This window comes from Alligator sinensis, unplaced genomic scaffold (genome assembly GCF_000455745.1).
Source record: "Alligator sinensis unplaced genomic scaffold, ASM45574v1 scaffold1322_1, whole genome shotgun sequence".
NCBI classification, from domain to species: domain Eukaryota; kingdom Metazoa; phylum Chordata; order Crocodylia; family Alligatoridae; genus Alligator; species Alligator sinensis.
Window position 1 is genome coordinate 1,684,920 of NW_005842116.1, and position 19,631 is coordinate 1,704,550.

Below are 19,631 nucleotides of genomic sequence, written 5' to 3' on the forward strand. Positions count from 1 at the left end.
GAAGGGGAAGTTCATTTATGGCATCCATCTCCTTTACTCAACAGGAAAGGTTGTGTGACCAGGCCCCTCAACAGGAAAATACCGACAGCTCAAACCATAGCTTCCCAAGTGGCTCTGAGTCTACCAGGCAGCTGCACACACATCACATGGACGTTCAACAGATGAATGATTAATGACCAACAAATGCTGGTGAGAGTGTTAGTCCATTACTTGGTTAATGGATTACCACCATGTACAAGTCGTGACCTTACCTTCAAAACAGTACCTTCACCAATGCAGTTGATGCACAGTGTTGTGCTTGATGCACAGTGTTGTGCTTCCCTACCTCCTGATAAGCTCTACTTCCTATATAAAACAGCTCAGCAGTACCAACCCAATGCTACTGTATGCAGGCTACACTGCAAACGCAGTGGTTGGCATGAAAAATACCAGTATTCACTTCCAGCTACTGCACCAAGCAACATTATTTTTGCACTTATTTCTTATTTGTGACATAGAGATCAGGGAAATACAGCCGGTCAGACACTGCAGAGTAAGCAAACAGTGGCTCTTTTTCTTTTTTTAAACCAGTAACCACCGTACAGTACATGTCTGAGCAGGCTGCTAAATCTCACTTCTACAATGAACCTGCTCAAAATCCAGGGAGACGCCAGTAGGAATCAAGCAGCAGTGCAAGCCAGTTTTACCAGCCAGATATTAATGATGAAAATTAAAAATAAGGAAAAGAAATTAGTATCCTGGCCCAGTTCTTTTAAAAGATCCCTACAAATACCTTGCATGCTTCAGAATAAAGATCTATTTTTGTACAGGCAGCTACTGATAAATATTTCCCATTTACAATAGGGTGCAGGCAGATGTCTTTCAAGATGGACACAATTCCAGTTCTGGATGTGTGAGAGCTGGGGGTGGGTGGTGAGAGTGGGGAGGAGGACTCTGTCAGATAGCTAGAAAATCCTCACTCCTGCATTTGAAACAAAGGAGGAAAAATACATTGGAAGTGGATTTTCGGTCCTGCTCGTAAATGGGTTCTGCTCACTGTCCGGCTCTGCTCTCGCTGCTGTTCCTCGTCTATGAAAATGAACCTCATCCAGGTGTGGTCAGGGTAGTTTAAAAGCTACATTTATCTCCAGTGTGCACACCCCTACATGCGGCAGTGCCATTAAAAGGCATTCATTTTTTCCTATCTGAACTTTAGAGATTTTTAAATTGCGAATCATCTTGCACAGCATCTCTGGTAAGAAACTACTGTACAATAGGAGTCGTACACATATTCAGAAACGGCATCTATTGACCTGCTGGAAAGCCAGCCACCTTTTAACATTTTTATTTTTCTTGGGCTTGCAAAGAATTCTACTATTTCCAGTCAAATTCCTCACTTAAAGATAAGAAATTGCTAAAGCTGGTAAGTGGATGTTCATAGTAATTCATTCAGAGTTCACAGGGTTGAGAGTGCTTCACAAACCAGGCTAAGCATTTTATTATTTCATTCTTTTATTTTTTTCTAGATAAGGACACAAACAGATTTTAAATGCCCCTGTTATCTGAGCTTAACTGAGAAGGTCACAAGTGCTGGCTGGATTACAGGACGCTAAAACCTTACGGCAGTTTTGTCCCAAATACGGAGGAAGTTTCCCCATGATTGTTTGATCCTATTTGTTTCACCACAACGAGCCAAAGATTCAGAAGGTGCCTTTGGTATAAATTTAGCCGTGTCTGAACTAGAACTGGAAAATACAATATAGACCCTCTACCTTTTTAGACGTAACCCAGAATCATAATAAAAGGGAGAGAGTTCTGAGATCCTGCCTCCGGCTTGCTTACGTCCGGTGGAGATCGCTGGTAGGGGGGAAAAAAGCCTCCAGCTACTTTTATAAAAGTGCGTACGCACACCTGGCCACTTGCTACATGATCCCTGTTTCCGCACGTTTTCTCTTCGCTGTACCAACAGAAGGAAACTGCCGAGAGGGCTGAGCCCGGACCACAGACACTTGACAGGATTTCAGCTTTTGAATGTCCAGGCATTCAGAACATGATGGGGCATCTGCCTTCCTCCACCCCTGTGCAAAACCCGTTAATGCGATTTACAGAGGCATCAAGAAGAAATGATGCTCCGCTACACGTCAGGCTTCTGTGGACAAGTTCTTCCAAAAAGAAGAGGCAATTCAATCTGGACTGAGGGAAGGCAAAGGGGCTGGGTTGGGGTTTTCCTTCCATTTCTGCTGTATTCTTCAAATTCCAAATTTCCATTGAACACAAAGCTTCTAGCCTGGGTCGGGATGAATGCGGGACAATATGCACCAAGCCGTGGACTTGCCTGCACAACTGCAGCACCAGGGGACATGCACTTTCCTTGTCTACCTCAATGGTTATTAGTTTAAATCCAGCTACGGTTCATCCCGAACCTCTACGGCGAGGTGCACAGTCTGGCTCAACAGCCCATCTACTGACTGGGCTGGCATACATCGCCCTTATTTGTTCAAGGAATCCCACAGATTAAAGAGGAGACCTCTTGCATGAGTGAGGATATTTGGGCTTGGCACCCAGAGACGCCAGAACTGGGTGCACAAATTGGCACATACACGCTGAAAATGGGCACCTGGGGGCAAGGGTCTAAGACCTCCCTGTAGAAATTGCTTCCACTGCCTGAAGGATCTATCACCCCTATACACCTTTTCATGGTGGAAACCGGTCTACCCAGAAGCCTGGAAGAGAGAAGCCTTATTTTGACCATAAGAATGAACATGAGGGGAGAGGAAGGGGAAAAGCCAGATGGACTTGGATGATGGGTGTCAGCTCCGCCACGCTGACACCAGAGCTGAGGACCTGCGAGTCTTTTCCATTTGGCTCTCCTGTGCAAACGCGGACACCCAGCGAGGAATTCAGGATTGACTTTCCCATGCTCCCTATTTGTGATCTTGTTGCCTTCCCCTTTCACTGGGCTGTTCTAGGAGGCAAAAGCATCGTAAAGGGAACTACTTAGAAATGCAGACGTCTGTTTAAGCAGCATTTGCTTGGCTTTATTGGCCACTGAGGACGAGCAAGATGCAAGGGCTGGTCCCCACAGAGCTCTCTCCCTGTTACTTTTATAGATTTACACCTGCTCACAAGCAGGCAGGAGTCCTCGCCTTCTACCTCCACCCCTGAATCAGACCGTGCAACTTCTGCTGAAGCTCATTTCACTTGTGATCCCCTTTCAGAGCCATCTGTGCCAGGCACCAGCGCTGCTCTCTGATTTCAAGGGCATCCCTGACTTCAATTATGCACAGCACACCTGACTCTGCTACTTGCCAGGAGGAGGGGGAAGGACCTGGTTTCTCATATACCAAATCCCCCTCAACAGTCCTTGAGAAAAAGTTTGTGTTCCAGACAATCCCCGTGACCCGGAGAGGTTTCCCTTTCCTTTCTTATGTTCTCTGCAAAAGTGGAGAGAACAGTCTTTGGAAGACAAGAACCTACTCTGGGTCGTCTCGTTTTATTTGGCAATAGCCATGGCAGAAATGACCACGTCTCAATGGGCTCTCCAGGGGCTTGTTCCTGACTTCAGCTGCCTGGCAAAATGCAAAGAAAATCCTGCAAAGTTTCAAGCAGTGTGGAGCAGGTCCTCCCCAAGGCCCGCAGGACAAACTCCTTTCTCTATAAAGAGCCCAGAAGCAGCGAGTACTTGAGGCAAGGGGGTTTGGACAAAAGCCCAGGCCAAAAGCACCAAGAATATTTATATTTAAAACCATGCATTAGGCCAGATATCTCCTCCGCGCTCCCAAGCGCGAGGGCATCAATGGGACTTATCCAGGAACAAGGCTAAAGAGAAGGAGAAGCGCTCCTCAGGTTTCAGGACAAAGGGATCTCGTTGCCCTGGCGGTTTTTTTCATCTGTGACTTGTCTAATGAAAGGGAAGGATGCAGACTGCACCGGCATCGGGGATCACCGAACCCGTTGCCTTCGTGCTGCGCCCTTCCCCGACTTGAGCCGCGGCATTCCTCTGCCCAGGCTTGCCGGCCTTCTGTTATGACTTAGTTTCCTGCACCTCATGCAAACATCCCTCTCCATTTCCCCGCTGAACGAAATAAATCCTTCCCACCCCCCCAGCTGATGTTTACATTATCATATCACTTCCATGACACTTTCAATCTATTCCGGGGGATCATCGCGCCCTGGGGAACTACACGATCGTACATCTAAAGCATAATTCATGAGGATGGTGCTGGCTTTCCCCAACAACTGTATTCTCCAGAGGAAGTTTTTCTGCTCACACAAAGAACCTGCAGAAAACATTCAATGCACGCGTAACAGCACTACAAAGAAATGCACCGCTAAGCGTTTCAGGAAACAAAACCCCTCTTTCTCTTCCCTCCTCCAGTCAATGCTTATATTTGGTTGCAAATATAATCGCTTGTCTTTCTGAATGGAGAGAAATGAGAGATCTCAGGTGTTGTTTTTCAGGCTTTCACTCCTTGCAGGGGGGAGCCTTGCATCCAGCCCACAGGGGACCCGCTCCATTTGGCCAAACTGCATTTTTTTTTTTTTGGCCTGAGAAACCATGAATCTAAATGCTCTTATAGCTCAGCACTGCCCATGCAGGTAACAGGTTGTCTTGAACGTGCAAATCACCTGCATCCTATATGATATTTCAGGATGCTTTTTATTCTTTTTGCATGCTGCTACATGGAGGTTTTGTGCAACTCATGGTATAAGTAGAAACTGAGAAACAGGAACACAGACACGCACATGCAGTGTACACACATGACAGTCAAGGGCTAACATGTCAGCTCAACTGCCTCTTCAGTCTCACGGGCCTGCTACGTCGTGTGTGTGTGTGTGTGTGTGTGTGTGTGTGTTAACACAAGAGTAAGTTGGGTTAGGTACACAGGGGTTAGAACGTGAAGTTCTCCAGAAGTCAGTGTCGACTCACCACTGTACATGTCAGTGTGATTTCGAAAGGACGTTTCATTATGGGGATTCTCTGCAATAAACAAAAGAACATGAGCGCACCAAATGCGACAAAGCATGCGCGGAGCAGCGGCAGGCAAAAATGGAAGAACGCAAATAAGGGGAGGAACGCAACAAGAACAAAGGTCATGAAATCATTTCCCAAGAACATCAAAATAACACAGGTTGGCAACGGAAATACATGAATACTCTGAAAAAGAGCAGGAGCCCAGGACAGAGAAACGGTAACATAAGACACTAATTCAAAGGAAAGGTGGGGGGGAAGGGGATGATGGTTTTGCTCCTGTAAGACGTATAATTAAATCAAAGGATAAAAATAAAATATTAACTAAAATTTCACCCCCACAAAAAAGTGTTTTAATTCTTGTTTGGTACAAGGACAGCTTCTGTATCTTGGAAAAATGCAGTTCAGTTTTGAGAAAAGTAGCTTAGTTGGTCTTAATTTCTTGACGATAAGGGAAATGTGTTCCTGTTATCTTGTGCCAGCATAAAACAGTTTAGACACAGCTATGTGACAGGATAACCACGCAGAAAGGCACAATAAGGATGAACCCAAATCAGGATTTAAAAATAACCAGCTCCCAAATCCCTTTGTTACTAAAAGGATATTCATGCGGATTGTGTCTCGTACAAAATGTCAGCTATTCAGCTGCATTGCATCCCTCGTTGCCTGACAATCATCGCAATTCAGCACCCACATGTGATGGAGAATGCTAATGGGCATTACAGCGCTGCCGGGTGATGGACCGATTGACAGGGCAGATCCACGGCAGCTCCAACCTGGGCTAGGCGGATGTACAGTACCTCAGCATCCAGCCTCTTGATTTTTCAAGCGTGCATTTTATTAAATGCTGATTTGAGATTCCAGAATAATCACATTTCGGCATGAAACATCCCAACGTAAGCCATCGAACGGGAGCTTTTAGAACATTACAAAACCTCGGTACATTGGTTACAAGACGGGTCGCTGACCTGAAGCTTAAACACATCAACAGCACAGGTTATCCTTTCTAGAAGGGTTACAAGGAACTAATGGAGGCCCAAGATCTTTGTGAATCAAGCTGAGTTAGATTTGTAGTAAAACAAAGCCCTGCCTTGGTGTGCATCTTTCTGCTGAATGCCGACACTCTGCAAGGGAGATTTTCTTCCCTTATACAGGGAATATGAACAATGAAGATTGAATTGTCATAATTTGTCAGTAGCTGGACTAACCATTTTACAGAGCAGAGAGTGCTGAACACCCTGACAAAATACAAATATAGTCATCCCCATTCAACGTGCTGCGGACGGAGAATTTATCATTATAAACAGCCAGAAAATTCAAGCTTCAGTCCAAACTCTACATAAGGGCCTTCAAAGGGGCTCCCGGGGTCAAATTTGCATGCTATAATAAAGCAGACGTTTCCAAAGGCAGACCTGAGAGAGAGGCTGGTATAATTGGAAGCCGAAAGACATCAGCCTTAATGAACCTTTTCAAAGACCCAAGAGCATGGTTGCTCTAGAGGCATCCAGATGAAGAATAGCTACAGTGCGCAGGTTAATGTTTGTAGCCACTTCTTAGCTGGGTGAGTACAATTCATCAGTAGATTATTCCTATCAAGTGATGATTACATCAGGCTTGTTCCTTATGTGCAGGGATCCTCCCATTTAAAAAAATCCCCACTTTTTAGTTAAAAAAGGTAACCCCGAATCCACGTTTTCCCATGATTTAAATGAAACATCACTCATATAGAGATCTATATATAGCGGTGTTTCATTTTAATTATGGAAAGATATGGATTGGGGTTACTTTTTTTTTGTAACCAAAAATTGGGGATTTGTTTTTTAAATCTGAGACAACCGGGATCCTGCCTTATGTGGTATAAAATAGACATAAGAGCCCTAACACCAACTGGGCCCAGCCCTTTACCTGCGGAAAAACATTTGCATCACTTGCCCCGCTTTGCACATGAACAAGTAATGATCAGATGAATGATCTGCGGGTATTCCTGTCCAGCAGCAAAGGATCCATCTCGATTGCATCAGTCACTGGCCCTGTGATTTGCACAGGTCTAGAAGAAAGCAGCACGCTGTCTAGCGTTCCTCCTACCCTGTTTTGTGCCAGTGTGAATTCACGGAGTTGCTCCTAATTTACAGTGCTGCGAGACCAGAATCAGGCCCTACTGTTCGCACTGGGTTGTGCTTCGCACCCGCTTTGCAACAGCTCCAAACAGCCGCCACCAGTTTCAAGAGTCATAGCACGGTACCGCTCCGAAAGCAACGCTGCTCCTCCTCTCCGGCTATAGTAAATGTTTCTTTAACACAGCCCCCCTTGCAATTAATTGGATGGCTGCTTGCCTAGCGCACCGTGGCGGAAAGGCCTTCAAATCATGTGTACCAAGCACTCCATATTCTTCCAAATTCCCTTATCTGCTGGCTGTTCTTGGAAGAGAGCGTGGAAGCATTCAAATAGACCCTACCTTGCTGGCTGCAGGAAAGACTGCCAAGCTGCCGAGAAAAGGAAAGGGGGAAATAAAGGGAGGAAAGTCTGCCTGGACCAGAGAAGCTAAATCGAGAAAGCAAGTGGACAGCAGGGAGTAACGATGCAGAGTCTGTCGACAGGGAACCGAGACAAAGGCCCAATGTGAAGCTATGCAGGCAGGTGTAACATTAAACAGGTTCGGCCTGGAATTGCCATCCTTCAATTTAAGGCAACTGCTAATGAGAACAGAAATACACAGCAAAGGCGCTGGACTGTTGAGCATATGACCCTGCTCCCAACCCCGATGGTGTACAGCCAAAAGCTTCCCATCCATGACTTTTATAGCCTAGTAAAGCTGTTTACAGTGCTATTTCCTTTCTCCAAGCTAGATCTGGAAATCTTTGGTCTTTGCAAGAGTTTGCAAACACTGTGCCTCCTTGCGCTTGTAATCTGTGTCCCTCCAATCACTGTTTGAAGCCTTTGGTCTTAAGGCCGATTTCCAACTGAGGGAATCCACAGTGTAAATGTATACAGGGAGCAGCTAAGCTCCTTGCTCTTGAATTAATGCACCGTGGAGCTTGCCTCGGGTATCGTTTTTAAACAAGGTGACTGATGATTTTTAAAAACACAAATGAGAGAGAGAGGGAACACCTGAAGTTTATAGCAGCCTTCTTGGGCACAGGTGGATGAAAGGGCTTCAGAGGGGATTTTGTTTGCCCGCAGCCTGCTGGCACATGGCAGCAAATGCCCTTGCGGGTGGCAACCTTGAAGGTACCTCCTAGGACCGGATGCTGCCCATGGACGGACAGAATCCGCACGCACATTTCGGAGGTGACCAGGCCACGGTGGACATTTCCGTTTCAGCAAACAGGTGGCAGAACAGAGCAACGGGTTGCTCAGATGGTCGCCTGCTGGCACTGCTCGCTCTCCAGCAGCCAGGCAGTGGGGTCTCGTGGTTTCCACTGGGGTACCACAGATTTCCCATGCCCCGCAATTTCCTCTAACCTTGACAAGCTGTTCCTTTATTACAAATTATCAGGATTTGGTTAAGACAGCACCGAAAGGCCTCAACTCGAATTGTGCTGGGTGCTGGAGTAATACGGTCTCTGTCCTGAATGTGACCTGAGTTACCCTCTCGAGATTCCCATGCCCACCGGTAGTTAGGACAAGGTCTTCTCTGTAAGCTTCCTTCCCACAGACCCCAGGTAAAACGCAGCAGCTTTGGAGACCTTCCTCCTTTCATAGGACAATGTCCTAGACCAGAGCAGAGACTGCTAGTACCCAGCCCTAGCAGGTGCACCATGCCTTCCTGCGGCTGAGCTAGCAGAGACGCACATCCCTTACAGCGAACAGCACAACGACTATTCGGATGAAATCAAGCAGTGCTGGCTTGCCTAAGATCACAGGAGCAGGGGAGGGATTTTGCAGTCAGTAAAGGACTCTGAATGAGATTAAAGTCATAATCTGGTTTGTAGCTTGCCCAACTCCAGCCTCAATCTCTTCTCAGGAGATTTCTCATTACTGCAGCTACAGTGAATGATAAACGTGCTCCTTTTGCCCCCCTAGAGAGGATGCCCTTCTCTGGGTTGAAATCGAGGTCACTTGTGAGCCGGTCCGTGCTTCCAATGCCATCGTGACGACTCCATCAGGTAAGCCTTCCCATTAGTAACGCCGGGAGCCTTGGCGCTTAAGTGCAGCTCATCGCTTGTAAATAATTTAGAACTGTTCTGTATGGCTCGTGGGTTAATTAAGGAGACAACAGGTGCCAGTTGCCTCCGTGTTCGCAAGCACAATCGCCTCCCAGCTTGCTAACCAGGAACCATGGGCTCAATTTAAAGCAGTGAAACGCCGCTGAAATTCAAGGGGTTGCATTATTGAAACAGGTCTGCATTGGGCCTGGGGGAATCCGGCTGTCGGGACCAGGCTGGGTGACTTCCAAGAGGAAGGACCCACCGCCTTGGAGTCCCAGCCACCCTGGGCCATTACCGCACCAGGGCATAGTTTCCTGAAGTAACTCAGACTCAGAATTTGCTGCAGCTAAAATATAAATCGGGAAAACAAAACAAAGCAACAAATACCCAAGGTCCACAGCAGAGAACCTTCTCCGTGGCCCCAGACCTTGGAGCAAACCTAGGCTATCTGTCACACACAAAGCCTGGAAAATGCCAGAGAGATCTGCCTATCAAGCAGTTTTGTATCTGCAAGCTCCTCTATAGAGGGCCGACACTTCCCATCTTTATGAAGCTCTTTTTTGGGGTCCTTTAGAAAAATACGGGTGCAGCATTAATTCTAGGCCAGTGTCACCTGGTCAGTGGCTGAAGTCTTGAGGCGTCCGGGGAATAACAGATCCCTTTGCCTGGGGGTTACTGGTCCAACTCTAACTTTACTTCCAAATACAACTCCTCGTGTTATTCTGCACACCGCAGACAGAATTTTCCCCCTCAAGGAGGTCTCGGAGCTGCGGAGGTTTCCGTCTCTCCATGTTTCCGGCACAGTGACGTCCACAGGGAGCCCTGGCAGGCAGTATAAAAAGAAGGCCCAGGTTGAGAGGCAAGGTAAGGTGACACTTACTGGTTTTGACCTTCAGGGAGTAGGGGTTTTTCTGCTGGATGGTATGGGTGAAGTGGAAGCGTGCGTTACAGCTGTAGTCGGTCTGCGCATCCTGCAACATAACGTTGGAGAAGTACAAGTCACCGTTCTGGCCCTGGGAGACGCGCTTGTCTTGGTGGATGGGCTCCATGGCTGCGAGAGAGAGGAGGGCATTCAGAAACAGAAGCCACGGGCCTGCCGGGTCCCCAACACATCAGTCTGGAAACCCCCACGCGTCTGCTGGCTGGCGCTTGGAGGACGCAACACCCCAACAGCTGAAGCTGGCACCAGGCAGCGTCCCTGGAGTCCAAGAAGAGCTGCTGAGTGCCAACCGGCTCTTGTCTTTGCTGCCAAGCATGAAACACTCCATAAAGAAAATGCAGGCAGCTCTAAAGAGGATGCCAGACTCCCACCCCACCCCTCCCACAGATGCACAGGGCCCTCCCGGGCCAACTCGGTTAACACGCCCTCGTTACATCCCAGTGGAATTCATGCCGCAGGACGGTAGGGATTTTGGGGCCAGGCCTGCAGCTAATGTAGGCGTTTCTCAGTGTTCGAGAAGGAGACTTGCCCAAAGCTTTCTTCCTAAGTTCAGTTATGGCCAGCCAGATCTGCAGCTGCTTACAGCAGCAGCTCATGGTCCTGGTATGCTCTCAGACCCCTTTGCAGCTACCAACAGCCCACTCTGCACCCATGTTGCCCTCCCCCCCAAGTTTTAATCAGCCCTACAGCACCTGCACCGATCCCTGGTGATCCCCTCCCATGCAGCCTTCGCTCGGACCTACAGCTGTAAACCCACAAAATGGCCAAACTTCTCCCACGGCTCCTGCCTCCCTCCCTGGATACACGAAGGATCACGGGATGCTGTGGGAGATGAGAGGAGCTTTCCAACCATCTTGTGTATCACAGAATAGGGGGCAGGTTGAGAATGGATGATCTTTGCCACAAATCATAACACCCCCCCATCTTTTCTGCTGTAATAATGTAAGGAAATTGTTGGTCTTCTCCTTTAAAATGCATATGGCCCAAAAAGCGTCTCCCTTCAGTGAAATGGGGGTTCAAAGGGGGGTCTAGGTCTCTGACTGCCGTCTCGACTTACAGCTGCTCATCCAGAAGATGACGGGAGGAGGCAGCCCAGGGGGTGGGTTGCACTGCAGACTAAGGGGAGCTCCTTCATCCACCTCGATCACATCCACTTTTTCCTTTGGCCACAAGGGAGACTCTGCAATAAAACAAGAGCATGAACGACTCCGCGGAGCAGGCTGGGAGAGAGCCGCATCCCCCCCGCCCCCTCACAGGGCTCGGCCTGGTTTCAGTGGAACGACCTGGATGCAATTTTATTTTTATATGCACGCATTCCCTGCAAGGCTTGGATGGCATATACCTCCCTGCTCTCTGAGGCCACCGTCTCCCTCCCTGAGTGTTTTATAAGCTTCACTGATAAAGCAAACCTCCCAGCAGCAGGCTCCTGTAGGGCAGGCAAGAGTCACTACCTCCATTTCGTAGATGGGAAACCTAGGCATGGGACTTTATCCAAGGTCCCTGGGGCATGCCAGTGATGCGGAGGGGAAGAGAACCCAGTTCTTCCGGCTCACAACTATGCCCTGCCCTGTCGTATCCAACAGCTGGTACTGTGACCGCCTGTTGTGATCAGCTACAAACTGAGGCTTGGGTGTGATGTGCCCAGATGCCATGGTGATGGGCACAACATGAGTTACTCTGTTAAATAGGAGACATGCATTGTGGTTGGTCTCCTGGAGGGAGTTGGGGTGGTGGTGAGGACAGAAGGAAAGGCTGAACAGCCAGTGAGCATCTAATGACCATCCGACATCTCGAGTCCTTTTGCAAAGCTGAGTAATACAACGAGCAAGGTGGGGCATTTGGCAGGTGAAATATTTCTTCCCCATACAAACTGCATGCCACCTGCACTGCCTACTTTCCTAATCCCGGGCTCCCCAAGGCTCTGGTCTGCCTGCACTCTCCTGGAGACAGGACTGACAAACTTGAGTTACTCACTAGAAACCTGCAGGTGCATTTTATTCGAGAGCGCTGTCCCATAGTCGTTGCGGGCAAAGCACTGGTATTCCCCCTCATAGTCCTCCGGCCTCCCCCTGCTGTGGATGTCGATCATCAGCGTCCCTGACCGGTATTGCATTGACACCTTTGGGTCCTTCGCCACATTGAAGAACTTCCCATTGCGGGTCCAGGAAAAGCTGCAGATGTTGGACACACACTGGTTTTATAACCACACGCCACCAAGACCCTTCCCAGTGGCAGCAAAGTTGCAGTGTAACTTGCCACCCGTTCCCTGTTCTGTGTCACAATGCGGGCATGAAGTTGGGTTGCCATCTACCAGGGCAAAGCTCTCATTCACCTTCATGAGACTAGGCTTTGGCTCTATCTCTTTCATGTTAAAACTACGTATTCATAGGACAATGTTTAAACTCCTAAGCAAAGTGCTATATCATGCAACGTAAGGGGTCATACCCTTTACCGGCATAAATCGGCACAGCTCCATTGAAGGGGAACGTACTAACCACGTACTTACACCATAAAGGATTTAGTATGGAGCATCCCGGATGCATGTCTGTCCAGTCCAAGAACATTTTTCGAACCAACTCATTTTTTTAAACTTGAAGTTAGCCAACATCTCCACATGGAGAACATCAAGTAGCAAGAACTGAAAAGGCACTTACGTGGGAATGGGGTTCCCTTTAGCTTCGCATTCAATGAAGATATTATCCCTTGGGTCTACTATATAGTCCTTCACAGACTGCTTTATAATTGTGGGGGGCTGAGGCACTGCAAAGCACACAGACAGAAAAGTGAAATGAGGCAAATGATAAGTTGATATAGCTGATCTAGTTGCGGAAGACCCTGCTTTAAGCAGGGGGTTGGACTAGATGTGACCTCCTCCGGTCCTTTCCAACCCTCATTTTCTATGAGTCTATACGATGGACAAAGGCCTTCCCGCAACGTCCTGCTAAGGGACCCTGCTGGGAGTTAGGACCCATCTCTGGCTGGATTTCTTGTTCATAATACATCTCAAATTGTAGGCTTGGTTGAGGGGACTCATCAGACTGAGAGGCATCACCTATGTCCCATTTGGCCTCTTAGCTTGATTAGCGAGCTTCAAGGCGCTGCTTCCTGCTGCTGGCAGACTATCAGACAGGAACTGAATATTAAAAAAACATGTCTCTATGGGAAAGTCTACGAACAGGACAGTGACACTTGAAGCACTTTCAAAGACGGGACACAGACACTCATGCTCTGCATAAAGCCCTTGCAAAAAGCAATCCTGGTCACATACACACATGGCGTGGGCTTGAAAACTTCCATGTACAGACAAAGAGAGTGCAAGCGTAGGGGCTTGGGGACACTAATGAGCTCGCCAATGGCCAGGCCAGGAGCAAGCTGTTACTCCGCACTTCCTACTGAAGTCAACAACGATGCTGATTCACACCAGGATGAAGTGGCCTCTAAGGCCCAGGAGCTGGTAGCAGGTAGGAGAAGAGATCCTATTTATTGCTCATTCAGTAAATGAAACAGGTCTTGACAAGCATGTGCATTATTTAGCAAGGTCAGCAGAACAGACACAGTTCTCTGCCAGCTACAGTTTTGGCAATAAGTTCTTTGCAGAGTTAGTGCTCCTGCTGCGAGGCTGTCCTTTTGTTGGCACGTGCCAGCAGCTTTAGCAGAAGTGAAATCTCCCTACCGCTGCAGTTCCCAAACTTCCCTACAGCACGATTCCCGCATGACGGGTTACCATTTTGGGAGCTGCCTCCCCTCCAGTCAAAGCCCCTTTTCCCCTCAAAGCAGGGGATACCTGAAGGTTACCTCTCTCTGCCTCCATCGTCTCTTCTGCTCCATTCCCTGTGCAAGGTCATTTCAGAGCAGATGCTTGTGAGCACACCTACTCTGCCAGCGTCTTTGTATATCTTAGTTTGCTTCCTTGCTCCACATGACAGATGTGGCGACAAGAGCTGGCTAAGGCTAAGTTGAGCCTGGATCCCTCTGACCTGCTTTCCCACGTCGGAGGGAGCAGAGAGCAGGTGAAGAATTTAAAGGCAGGATGCAGGAGAGAGTACAGCAGACGCTTTCCGTCCCTCGCCAAGCTGACACCAGCATGCTGGCTGGCTTCTGACCTCCCTCTGACAGTGCCAGAAGACAGGACAAGCCTTGCTGCTTAGGAGCACAGCTAGGTTATGAGATCTTAACAACTTCATCATACCCCTTGGAGTGTATTTCCACCCCCCCACTTCCTCCCAAAGCTAGATTTAAGGCTGCCAGCACAGGCAACAAGTCAGAAGAAACACTGCATATGCCTGGGGCTTGTATCTTTGGGCAGTTTTCCCACCCCAAGGCATCAGCTTTCCACTGCCAAAGGGGGAAAAAAAACAAGCTACTTTAGAGAGGTAGGGATTTGGGGTGGAAGCAGAAGAGCAGTGGGAAGGAAATGGTGGAGATGGTCGTGTGCTGGTGGGAGATGATTTGAAAAGGGTGGGTACAACCAGCGTGAAAACCTGCTAAGGGCCCCTCCTCTCCCCTAAAGGCCACCACTTGCAGTTTGAGAACCGCTGCTTTGGAAGTAGTCAGCTGTTTCTAGCCGGCACCCACAACCACAGCCCTGACTTACCTGGTGAACCTGCCTGTCTGCGAGAGCCATGAGCAACCTGTGCAAACTGGGCAGTGGTTTCCAGTCACTTGTTGGTCTCAATTTAAAGTCAGGATCTAGACCCTGCTCTGGTGGAAAACCCGGAATCTCAATGGACACACACGGGTGAGATCAAAGTACATTCCCTTGGGGTCACTGGGTTCAAACTGTTCAACTATTTACAGAAGTCTTGGATGGGTGGCCAGTGCAAGAAAGCAGATGGCCAACAAGACGATGGCCAACAAGGCCACCAGTCTTGGTGGGGGGGAGCAGGTGTATTATCCCTACTCCCTGCTCACAAAGATCAGCTCATGCTCCTAAAAGATCTGGTCACCTCCTTCATTATGGACTCTGCTTTACCAGCCTGAGTCCGTGTGTGTGTGCGTGCATGCGTGCGTGTGTTATAAATACCCTGCCTCTCCTCCACAAGCCATGCACAAATTGCTTGAACTGCATTTTGCATCAGTCAGTGCCCAGTGCTGCATGCAGCGGTGGAGGCTGGAGCCATTATACCCTGTTTCAAGACGGAAGCAGTGACTAATATATCAAAAAGACAAGACGGCAATAGGACTTACATGCTTCCTGAATATTTCCTGTGGGTTCCAAAGTGTCAGCGTAATAAAGAAAGAAGCAAAGCGGTTAGTCAAGTGACCTGACACGCACACATTACTACATGGTTAAAGGAGGGACTACAAATCCATACGTATCAAAACACAGCAATTTTCAAGTGAACCTTGTAAAATGCCCTCTAACCCACTCACCTTCATTTATCATGAGACGCCCCCCTCCCAAAGCCTCTCATACTTCACAGCCAGGACTGGATCACCCTCCCTACCTCAACCTGCCTTTTGCTTCCAATACGGGATTAGTGACATGCTGAGCAGTTATAACTCCTTGGGTCATCCTTGTGTAACATATGTGAAAGATACTGGCAATACTGAATCTCTTTGAAACTTCCCCAGCTTTCCAGGACTCGTTAACAATCAATATTAGTGGTTCAGCAAATGCCTTGGTCGGTTCTTTTAACACTCGTGGGTGCAAGAGGGTCTGACCTGTTCATTTGAAAACATTCAGGTTTCGCAGATGCTTTATACCCTCCTTGGTTGCAGCTGTTAAGCTATTCCAGCGGCAAGATCGTAGGGGATGGATCCCTCCTACCTCTTCACTCGAAATACAGGACAGAAATAGATCTACGGAACGTGCTTCCTTTTCTGCGTCATAACTTTACGACTTGACTATCTTCCCAAAGGGCAAACAGGATTGTCCTCAACATATCTGTGAGAAGAGCGGCTTTGAATTCAAACAGTGACTATCATCAAATCTTCTTGACATCTCCAGTCAGTCACCTGCCAGAGTTAGGAAGGAATATCTTTCCCTGATGTACAACTGGCCATATGTATTCTGCTGGGCTTTCTTCTTCCTGTTACCAACCTCTGAAATACTAGAGACTGGCCACAGCTGGAGATGGGACACCAGAGAGAGGGGGCTCGTGCTCCAAGGTGCTACAGAGAACACCTCGTCCCTAGATATCTACTTGGTGAACCTTACCAATGTGCTTGGGCATCTAACTGATGGCCAGATTTGGGGTTGGGAAGGAATTTCCTCACCCTCATTCAACAAGTCAGTACGGCAAAAATCTAGGGGGCTTTTTTTCTCCTTCCTCTGCAACATAAGGTATGGATCACATTAGATGAGGAAAGTTTTTGCTGCTACAGTCAGGTGCAGCTGGCACCGCTGGCCTTGGGCATATCACAGGGTGCCAGCTGTCAAGCAACCAGATTACCAAGGTGGGGTTTGCGTAAGACTTGATTTGGCTTTTTCAGTGAGCCTAGATGAGCCCAAGCACTTTTATAACACAGCATCAGCCTTTCATCAGAGCCTGTGCTCTCAGGTCCTGGTGTTTATTTAAGGGCTAGATCAGGAGAGAGGTTGAAGTGCTCTCTGTAGCTATTTAAACAGATCCTTAAGGTTGAAGGTGCCCGCGCTCTGCTAAGACCTGCTGGAGAGTGGAGCCAAGCGTGAGGTTACCCTGCCCTGCCCCTCTCTTGTTGCTAACAGCTAAAAACCTCCCTGATGCTCTTCTGGTTTAAGGTAAAACTTTTGTAAGGTGGAAAAGACGGGCAAGGTAAAAAATTAAAAAGAAGCCATATTTCGGTAGCTCTTGGTAGCCTTGTTGGTCCATTAATTCACCGTGGGCTGTGCGTCACTGAACAACTGGAAGACACTAAAGCATCTCTAAGTGCTGGGATACAGCTCTATTCTAAAGCAGCCAGTTACCAAAGACATCAATTAACATCCTACGTGCCGTTTCTAGAGTGCTTTGAATGTGCACACTCACACCAGTGTTCACAAGACTCACCACAAAGAGAGGAAGGGTCATTTCCTCGTGGTTAGAAACTGGGGAAACTGAGGCATAAGGGGATTGGCTCTTCCAAGGTCCCACCAGAGTTAGTAACAGAGCCATTGAGAGAGCACAGATCTCCCCACACCCTGCCCCTCACCCTAACCGCAAGAGAAAACGGCCGTCTCTTTGCTACAAAGGCTGCAGAGCGAAATGTGTTCGCTCTTCCCAAGCCTCCACCTTCCATTCTCTCTACAAAGCTCCAGCTGGACCGGCTGCGCACAAGCAGCTGTTTCTGTGCTCTCCGCCAAGGAGCTTAAGGGGTCAGCATCCCAATCTATTATCAAGGCCCCTTCCCACCCCTATGGAGCTTTGCTACCATGCACAAACGTGCACCTGTAAGAACAGCTAATCTCCGTGGAGGAGGGAAGATTGCGCGGTTTGTGGTACACAGAGCTCATCTGCTTGGAGCGCCTGTAATTTGCACATTTATCGGGGCCCAGCACAAACCAGGAGCAGCTGTGGCTATTTATGCGCCACCTGCTTGCCTTAGTAAAACCTGTAACCTTTCAAGTTCAAGTGATGAATTCATTAGTTCAGTCTCAGCGATGCACAATGGGCAACCACAAGAGGGCTGGGGAGATTCAATCCCCGGCTGGGTTAAAAGGGAGATTAAAAACCCAACTCCCCAGCATCTCTAAGATGCTTGCAGGACGGGGGGTCTACACTTGATGCCTCTAAATTTGGCTGTGGTGGGGCGGTGGAGTTGGCAGTGTTGGATTTGGGACACTCTTGCTTTTGGGTTTCTTCTGCCTGCAGCGCGGGTCAGGTCACTCTGGTGAGCAGCCACGCTTTTCATGTCCACAGTATGGCACAGGGTTGGTTAGAGAGAGAGAAGTCGGGGCAGACGGGCACATCCTGTCCCAGGAATGGCCTTCCCTTTGCTTCTTTTCCTCTAGCTTCACGCAGTCTCGTCAAGGCCCCGTCTGCATTGCAGCTTTGGCAAGAAGGGTTGGTTGCTGCTATTCTGCTTTCAAACCAAGCGCAGACCAGGGCAGAAAAGAAAACGCTCACCATCCAGGTAGGGAGGGGGAAGGAAGAGAATGGCTCCGTGAAGGGAGATCAGCCTTGGCTCTTAGCCTGGCTTTGCTGTAGATTTTGCGTGGACAGGTCACTTAGGAACCATCGACACTAGCAGAACTATTATGTCGGAGAAAGTGCTTATAATGTGCCAAGAGAGGATGCTTCTAGCGCTGTTTGCTCCTAGCTATGTGGGCCAAGTCAACATCTAGGAAAGCTCACCATGGTGGTGTCTAACTATTTGGCAAGACAAAACTGGATTGCCACCATCCCAGAGAGAGTTTTCCTTGTATAGCTGCATTCAGCTATCTCTGAGCAGCCCCTAAGTACCAAGGCAATGGACAAACCAAAAAATAATGGTAATGCTAAAGAGCTGCACCTAAAACCACTGCAATTTTTCCATCTAAAGCACAGGGACAATATTACTTTCCTACCTCCCACAGCACGCTGTGAGGATCAAGTTGTATTAACAAGGCGTTGCAAGTGCCTTGGATAGAAGGTGGGGCAGAGGTAGAAAGCCATTAAGAAGGGGCACTGCGACCATTAATGTTCTTCCAAGAACAGCGCAAGCCGTAAGTGTTTCTCTTTACTTTTCTAAGGTCACATTACACTTGACTAGGCAAAAATGACTCCTTCCTCCATTCAAAGCACAAGGAACAGCAGCAGGAAGCTCTTTTTAAAATCAATTAGGTTTTGTTTGGCTGCACTGCCCCTGCTTCCTTGCAGGAAGCTTACATTTCTGAAAGGGCTTTAAAGTTCTTGACACGACCCAACTGCGTGCACAAAATAAAACTCTTCCTTGGTACGCGTGCAAACGCCTGCAATCGGGCCTGACCAATATCATTTTTTACAATGATGGCCATGCACTTTACAGTCATGACGACTTCTGCGAGGAAGTGGGGGTGGTTAGTATTTAATTCTTAGAGGTATATGTTGCTCTTTGCCCAAGAAAGTTCAGGGTGGTTTACATTAAAAGACAAAATAAATGATAGAAACAGAATAAAATATTCAGATTCACTACTGCTTCAACACAGGAGGAAACTGAGGCCCAAAGACACTACATCGCTAGCCCAAGCGGCACAGCTTGCAAGCACTGATCCCCAGTGCTACGCTCTAACCATAGGCCACACTCCCCATCCGAAGGATCAAAGAAGCCAACGTGCTTTCAAAGCGCTGGTGAGACAAAAAAGATTATTCAGCAGAAGCGTTATTACCCTGCATTCTGCACGCCACCTCCTGGCCTCCTGAATAAAATATAAGCCTTGTCTAGTAATTAACCCAAAAAGGCCTGATGGAGGGGGATAGAAATGGCAGAGCTCTACATGCAACCTTCCTGATAACCCACTTTCCTCTTCCCCTCTGGGACCAGGCCTATCGGCTCCTTGATGACAGTGTCTGCCTGAGAAGGCTACTAATGAGATTCTCTGCTCCGCCAAGGAGCGCCCCGGACATGGTATCCATGGCAATTGCTCGTATCGCACATCTTCAGCATCTCTTAATTGTCAGGGGCATGCCTGCCATCGGGGGCCTCAACACAGGAGTAACCTGTGGGGCAGGAA

General features: G+C 48.3%; 1 protein-coding gene across 19 annotated transcripts in view; it reads right to left on the minus strand.

Moving 5' to 3' along the window:
- Positions 1–19,631, minus strand: part of NFASC (neurofascin) — a 152,314-nt gene that overhangs the window by 71,286 nt on the left and 61,397 nt on the right. For 12 of the 19 annotated variants that reach the window (XM_025205524.1, XM_025205525.1, XM_025205529.1 and 9 more), the window contains 6 exons: positions 15,227–15,244; positions 12,694–12,799; positions 12,014–12,210; positions 11,097–11,219; positions 9,980–10,150; positions 4,910–4,960 (listed from right to left, as the gene is read on the minus strand). In XM_025205524.1, coding sequence (XP_025061309.1) covers positions 4,910–4,960; positions 9,980–10,150; positions 11,097–11,219; positions 12,014–12,210; positions 12,694–12,799; positions 15,227–15,244 — 666 coding nt within the window. The remainder of the gene's footprint in view (positions 1–4,909; positions 4,961–9,979; positions 10,151–11,096; positions 11,220–12,013; positions 12,211–12,693; positions 12,800–15,226; positions 15,245–19,631) is intronic. The other 7 variants (XM_025205539.1, XM_025205530.1, XM_025205543.1 and 4 more) reach the window with 3 other exon arrangements.